We start from the raw sequence: 6,906 nt of genomic DNA on the forward strand, positions 1-6,906 counted from the left end.
ATCTAGTCTGATAAATGCAGTGCCAATCAATCTCATTAGGGACATATATCTATTTGCGCCTCAAAGCTGTCAGTTTGTTCTTTGCATGGGCAAGGGAAGACTTAGAAGTTATTTTAGGAGAAGATAACCAGGAAAGATCCTCATGGCTGCCCCCTTGAACTTTGTCCATGCCTCGACATAATTCATGCAAAACAAAATCAAGAAGACCACAAACCAAACAAAAAGCAGTTAAGAACAATAAGAATTTGGACATTTGTGACCCGGACTCGCCGAGTCCGCGAACCGACTCGGCAAGCAGGATGAATATGGCGAGTTCAATCCAGTCGGTTGAACTTTTACTGTGTGATTTCTATAGATTAATGTAGGGGTTTGCTTCGGTATGTTCTAGGAGCATAACTATGTAAGAAATTTCATCTAAAACATCCTAATTTATCAAGAACTCAAAACCCTAAAATCCAAGTTTAGTCAAAATTGGGATTTTGCAAAAATTAAGGGTGTAAATCTACTAAGGATTGCAGCTTTTACAAGATCAAGAGTGAAAATGATTACCTTTGAGGTTGATTTCCAAGAAACTAGAAGAAATCAAGATGGAAGCTTGAGAGAGTTATGCTTGTCGAGTTTGAGAAGCGGCTAGGTGAATGATTGAAAACAATTGACATTAGGGTAAAACCCCTTTTACAGAATGTAAAAACAATTTTTTTTTTCGTAAAAATACATGGAGTCGTCGAGTTCACATACCTACTCGCTGAGTAGTAACGCGATTCCGCGATTAATCGGGATTTCTTTCGCGGACTCGCCGAGTAGAGTTAGGGACTTGATGAGTCTTTATTTAGAAGGCTAAAAAATTGATTTTTATAACTGTATGCCACCAACCCCATACTCGAGCATTGGTTGCCCTCAAGCAATCATCATAAGCTCAGAAAAAGAATGACAAAAGTAGATCCTATGAAAAATAACGAAAATAAAAATGAAAAATAAAGGAAAAAGAAAGCAAACTCTAAACATGGGTTGCCTCCCGGAAGCACTTCATTTTAAGGAGTCATTAGCTGGACTCCTTCCTGCCTTAAGTTTTTGTAGTTCCTCCCAGAAGCATCACTTCTTCAAGACCTTCTTCTCTTGGAATTCCTTCTTCATATCTTTTCACTCTATGCCCATTTACCTTGAACGGAGTTCTGGCTCTTGATATAATCTCAATAGCTCCATGTGGAAAAACTTGTTTTACTATAAATGGACCATCCCATCGTGTCTTTAGCTTGCCCGGAAAAAGTGTGAACCTTGAATTAAAAAGTAACACCTTTTGTCCTTCATGAAAGTCCTTATTACCCTTTAATCTTTTGTCATGCCAATTCTTTGTCTTCTCTTTGTATATCAAGGAACTAGTGTAGGCCTCATTTCTAAGCTCTTCAAGGGCATTCGTTTGCATCAACCGGTTGACTCAAAGTTCAGCGAAATCAAAATTGCACATCTTGAGAGCCCAAAAAGCTTTATGCTCAATTTCTACCGGTAAGTGGATATTTTTTCCATAAACTAACCTATATGGTGTAGTACCAATAGGTGTCTTGAAAGTTGTTCGAAAGGCCCAAAGTGCATCATCTAATTTATCCGACCATTCCTTTCGATTTCATCCAACCGATCTTTCTAAAATTCATTTTAACGTCCTATTCGTCACCTCAGTTTGCCCACTAGTTTGTGGATGATATGATGTGGAAAACCTATGATGTACCCCATATTTCTTCAACACTTTGGCTAATTGATCATTTGCAAAGTAAGTTCCCCGGTCACTAATAAGAGCTTTAGGAATTCCAAATCTTGAAAATAACTTCTTTAGAAATCGAACCACCACCTGAGCATCATTAGTTGGTAACATTTGTGCCTCCGCCCATTTAGACACGTAATCGACCGCCACCAAGACATATTTATTCCCCTTGGACATTGGTAAAGGTCCCATAAAATCAATTCCCCACACATCAAATATTTCACAAATTTGAATACTATGTTGGGGCATTTCATTTCGAGATGATATATTTCCCGCTCGTTGGCATGAATCACATTGTTTGAAAATATTGAGCAGTATCTTTAAAAATTGTGGGCGAATAAAACCCAATATCAGAAATCTTCCTAGCTGTGTAGTGTGCTCCATGTTGTCCACCGGTGGGCCCGCTATGACAGTGTGCCAAGATTTCTCGACTTTCCTTCCCGAATACACATTTTCTTATCATTCCGTCTGCGCAGCTGCGGAAAAGATACGTCTCATCCCAAAAGTAGTACTTAATTTTTGAAAAGAATTTCTTCTTTTGTTGGCGGTTCAAGTCTTTTGGAATGTAATTGGTTGCTAAATAGTTAGCTATGTCCGCAAACCAATGCATTTCTCCGGATACTACTAAAAGGTATTCATCGGGGAAATCGTCTCTAATCTTGTTTTCTTCCAATTTTTCCAAATGCGTGTTCTCTAATCTTGACAAATGGTCGGCCGCTACGTTTTCCATTCCCTTTTTATCGCGTATTTCAATGTCAAACTCTTGCAAAAGGAAGACCCAACGTATCAATCGGGGCTTAGCATCTTGTTTAGCAAGAAGATACTTTAGCGCTGAATGATCGGTAAAAACTATAGTCTTGGATAACACCAAATAAGGGCGAAACTTATCAAAAGCGTATACCACAGCTAGTAGCTCCTTCTCGGTAGTAGTGTAGTTCTCTTGAGTTGGGTTCAATGTCTTGCTTGCATAGTAGATCGGCTGAAAATGCTTGTCAACTCTTTGTCCCAAAACAACTCCCACATCATAATCACTTGCATCACACATTAGCTTAAAATGATGATTCCAATTTGGTGTTATCATGATAGGAGTAGTGGTTAATCTTTCTTTCAACAAATCAAATGCTTCATGACATTCCTTGGAGAAATCAAATGGGGCATCCTTCAATAGTAATTGTGTCAAAGGCCTAGTAATCTTCAAAAAATCCTTGATGAAACGCCGATAAAATCCCGCATGGCCAAGAAAACTCCTTACCCTTTTTACATTACTTGGAGGGGGTAGCCTAGCTATTGTGTCCACTTTTTCTCTATCCACTTTTAATACCTTTCCTTGAAACTTTGTGACCCAATACAATTCCTTCTTTCACCATGAAGTGGCATTTTTCCTAATTAAGGACAAGGTCGGTCTTCTCACATCTAGCTAGCATCAAGTCCAAATTAGATAAGAAATCTTCAAAAGATGACCCAAATACCGAGAAATCATCCATGAAGACCTCCATAAACTTCTCTATCATATCATGAAAGATGGCCATCATACATCTTTGGAAAGTGGCTGGTGCATTGCATAACCCCAAGGGCATGCGTCTATACGCAAATGTTCCACTTGGGCATGTAAAAGTGGTATTCTCTTGGTCTTGGGGGTTGATTGGAATTTGAAAATACCCCGAAAATCCATCAAGAGAACAATAATATAAATGCCTGGAGAGTCTTTCGAGCATTTGGTCGATAAAAGGCAAAGGGAAATGATCCTTGCATGTGGCATCATTTAGCTTCCTATAGTCTATGCAAACTCGCCATCCGATCACCGTTCTTGTTGGAATTAATGCGTTATTTTCATTGGCTACCACCTTCATGCCTCCCTTTTTTGGTACCACTTGCACCAGGCTCACCCATGGGCTATCAGAGATTGAGTAAATGATTCGGGCATCGAGTAGTTTAACAACCTCCTTTTTTACAACTACTTGCATGTTCGGGTTAAGTATTCTTTGGCGTTGAACTATCGATTTAGCTCCATCTTCTAAATTAATTTTATGAGAACAATAGGCTGGACTAATTCCTTTAATATTGGTTATCTTCCATGCTATAGCACCTTTCCTCTTCTTTAACACACCCACTAGACTTTCTTTTTCATGCTTGGCCAAATCAGCAGCTATAATTACAGTTTTTGTTGGCCATCTTCAAGAAACGCGTACTCCAAGTGATCTAGTTGTGCTTTAAGTTTAGCTTTTGTGTTCTGAATGTTGAACACGTCGAGTCCAGAAAGGGGACTCGTTGAGTCCTTCATAAATTCCGCGACTAGTCGGGTTTCTTCAGGCGGACTCGTCGAGTAGATTGAGGCTACTCGGCGAGTCGGGTGTTCTGCATTTCTGATCAAATCATTATACTCAGCTTCCTTGAGCAGTCTTTCTATTTTCAGCAGGTCTCTTTCCGCATCAAATTCTTCTCCATGCGTGATGGTGGACTTATTTGGCTCATCTTCATTCCATTCCTCCATTAATTCTTCTAACATGTCAACGGAAAACGCGGTGTCATCACTGTTCCTCGGATGTTTCATTTCTTGATCAATCCCAAAAGTAACTAATTCGTCTCATACCCGAAGAGTAAGTTTGGAATCTCGCATGTCTACTATAGCACTTGCGGTGTTAAGAAAAGGTCTTCCAAGTATGATCAGGACTTTGGGGATCCGCTTCCATGTCTAGTACTATAAAATACATGGGAGACACGAACTTATCAACCTTCACCAATAGATCTTTACATATCCCTCTTAGGAATGTGACCGTTTTATTTGCTAGGTGAATCGCCATTCGAATTGGCCTTGGCTCCAGAAGTTCTAACTTTTTGAAAAATGAGTAAGGCATGAGATTAACACTTGCCCCTGAATCAGCCAATGCATAGATAGTAGCTAAGTTTCCAAATTGTCAAGGCAATGTTAAGCTTCCTGGATCACCCTTCTTCTTAGGTAGTTTGTTCAACATGGCTGCTGAACAATTCTCATTGATGACCACTTTCTTCACCTCTTCCATCTTCTTTCTATTGGTTAAAAGCTCCTTGAGGAATTTTTCATATTTCGGCATTTGTGCAACCGCTTCTATGAATGACATATTAATCTAGAGAGCCTTTATGTGTTCCAGAAACTTCTGGTAGTCAACTTCATTCTTTTCTTGTCTAGCTCGAGCAGGAAATGGAAGTAGAGGCTGATATGGCTTTACAGGAGGCTGACTTTTCTATTCAGGTGGGGGACTCGTCGAGTCCATATCATCGACTCGGCGAGTCGAGTTGAGAAATTGTGATTCTTTAGGTTCTACTTCTTCCTATTGCACCACCTTGGGGTCTTCTTGCTGAATAGGGGCCAGGGGAGTTATAATCTTCCCACTCCTAGTTGTTATGATCTTTATATGTGCACCTTTTGGGTTACTTTCGGTATTACTATGAAGTCCACCTGGTCTTCTCTCATTTACTTGTTGAGCAAGCTGGCCCAGTTGGTTCTCTATGTTGAGAATAGATGCTTGCTAATTTCTAAGCATGGCTTGTTGATCTTTCATCATAAGTTGGTGTTACCTCAACATATTTTGTTGATCTTTGAGTGTAGCATCGGTATCATTATGTCTTTTCTCGGATGTAGCCACGAATCTTGTAAGCATGTCTTCTAGGTCTGATTTCTTTTCATGTACCGGCTCCTCCTTTTGATAAAAGCCTCTATCTTTTTACTTGTATTTCTCCTCCCTTGTCTTTTTATATTCATCATAAGGTAGCCATTCTTTCTTCGGTTTTCACCAGTTATCATCATACCTGTCCCCGCTTGAATAATAGACTTGTACCTTCCGGTTCCCATTCGCATCAAGGTCACAATCTTTTGTAAGGTGGGCCCTCTACAGTTTTCGCATCCTACCCTAATAGCATGTATGGATTAGTCCATCTTAGTCATTCGCTGGTCCATGCTTTCCAACTTTGCCATCATCGCTGCCATGTCATTGGTAATGGAGTTCACCGCCCCTCAAGTCAAGTCATTCCTTGGGTTGTGGTACTCCCTAGAATGCTTAGAGAATTCTTCAATTAATTCTTTGATCACCGAGGGTGGCTTCTTTGTGAGAGGTCCTTGTGAATCAAGGAGTTGCCTTGTGGTCACATTCACTCCATCATAAAAAATGGAGACTTCTTGTTGGCTATTAAGATCATGATGTGTGCAATTTCTAAGTAGACCTTTGTATCTCTCCCACGCCTCGTATAAAAATTCTCCAGCTTGTTGCTCAAAGTTGGCAATGGCTTTTATCAGTTTGGCTATCTTTGAAGGAGGACAAAATTGATCAATGAATTCTTACTTCATTTTAGCCCGTGTAGTAATGGATCCTGGTGGTAGTGATTTGAGCCAATCCTTTGCAGCACCCTTGAATGTGACTGGCAGCATAGGAAGCAGCACGGTTTCGCGAGGCACATTTGGAACATTAAAATAATCAGCTACATCATTGACCTCATCCGAATGCTTGTAGGCGTCTTCGTGATCTTTCCCATAGAAGGGGATTTCCTTAAGTTGAGCAAGTATGCGGCCCTTTAGTTCGAAAGTGGCAGTAGCGGGAATGATGGGTTGAACAAGTCCCGGGCCGGTATCGTCACGTATCCTCTTTTTCCATTCTCCCATGGGAACTTCATCGATGTTAGCCATGGGGTCCTCAAACTCACTTTCTTCTTCGGATTCGGAGTCGTAATCGTACTCAATCCCGACTTCTTTTGTATTATCTTCAAAACTTTCTAATTTACTTCCTTCGCTTTGATGACTGCTTACCTCACCTGCTTTCTTGTCCTTTTTCTTCCCAAAAATTGATTTGAGGTCTTTGAATGGCGGTTTCCTTGGTGGGTGATTGTCTTCAATTACTTTATCCTTATTTTTCCTAAGTGCGGATTCCGGGTCTTCAAATGGAAGGACCAAAGGTGTGTTGGATCCTCGGGTCGTGTAAACCTGCAATCAAAATAGAACACGGGTAAAAAGAAAAAAAAGAAAATAAAACTGAAAACTGCAAATCAGCAACGGACTCGCCGAGTAGCCGCGAATGCGCTCGGCGAGTTCAAGGCATAAACAGAAAAAAAATTGAACGGAATTCTAAAAACTGAAAACTAAGAAATCTTTTCCTAATAACTAAACTACTTAAGAAATAACT

General features: G+C 40.2%; 1 protein-coding gene and 1 non-coding gene across 2 annotated transcripts; one reads left to right on the plus strand and one right to left on the minus strand.

The window, feature by feature from the left end:
- Positions 1-1,063: 1,063 nt before the first annotated feature.
- On the minus strand, positions 1,064-1,423 carry LOC145099713 (uncharacterized). Its single transcript, XM_079037237.1, has one exon. The coding sequence runs from the start codon at positions 1,421-1,423 to the stop codon at positions 1,064-1,066; it is 360 nt and encodes a 119-aa protein (XP_078893363.1).
- A 4,499-nt stretch (positions 1,424-5,922) lies between these two features.
- Positions 5,923-6,029, plus strand: LOC145103552 (small nucleolar RNA R71). The gene has a single exon (XR_013706637.1). It is a non-coding gene; the product is annotated as a small nucleolar RNA R71 (small nucleolar RNA).
- Positions 6,030-6,906: the final 877 nt, after the last annotated feature.

The sequence above is a fragment of the Lactuca serriola genome, chromosome 4 (genome assembly GCF_051521515.1).
Source record: "Lactuca serriola cultivar US96UC23 chromosome 4, Lser_US96UC23_V15, whole genome shotgun sequence".
NCBI lineage: Eukaryota > Viridiplantae > Streptophyta > Magnoliopsida > Asterales > Asteraceae > Lactuca > Lactuca serriola.

Bases quoted from the DNA above. Each gene is read 5' to 3' on its own strand.
- LOC145099713 (XM_079037237.1), bottom strand. From the start codon at position 1,423: ATGCAAACGAATGCCCTTGAAGAGCTTAGAAATGAGGCCTACACTAGT.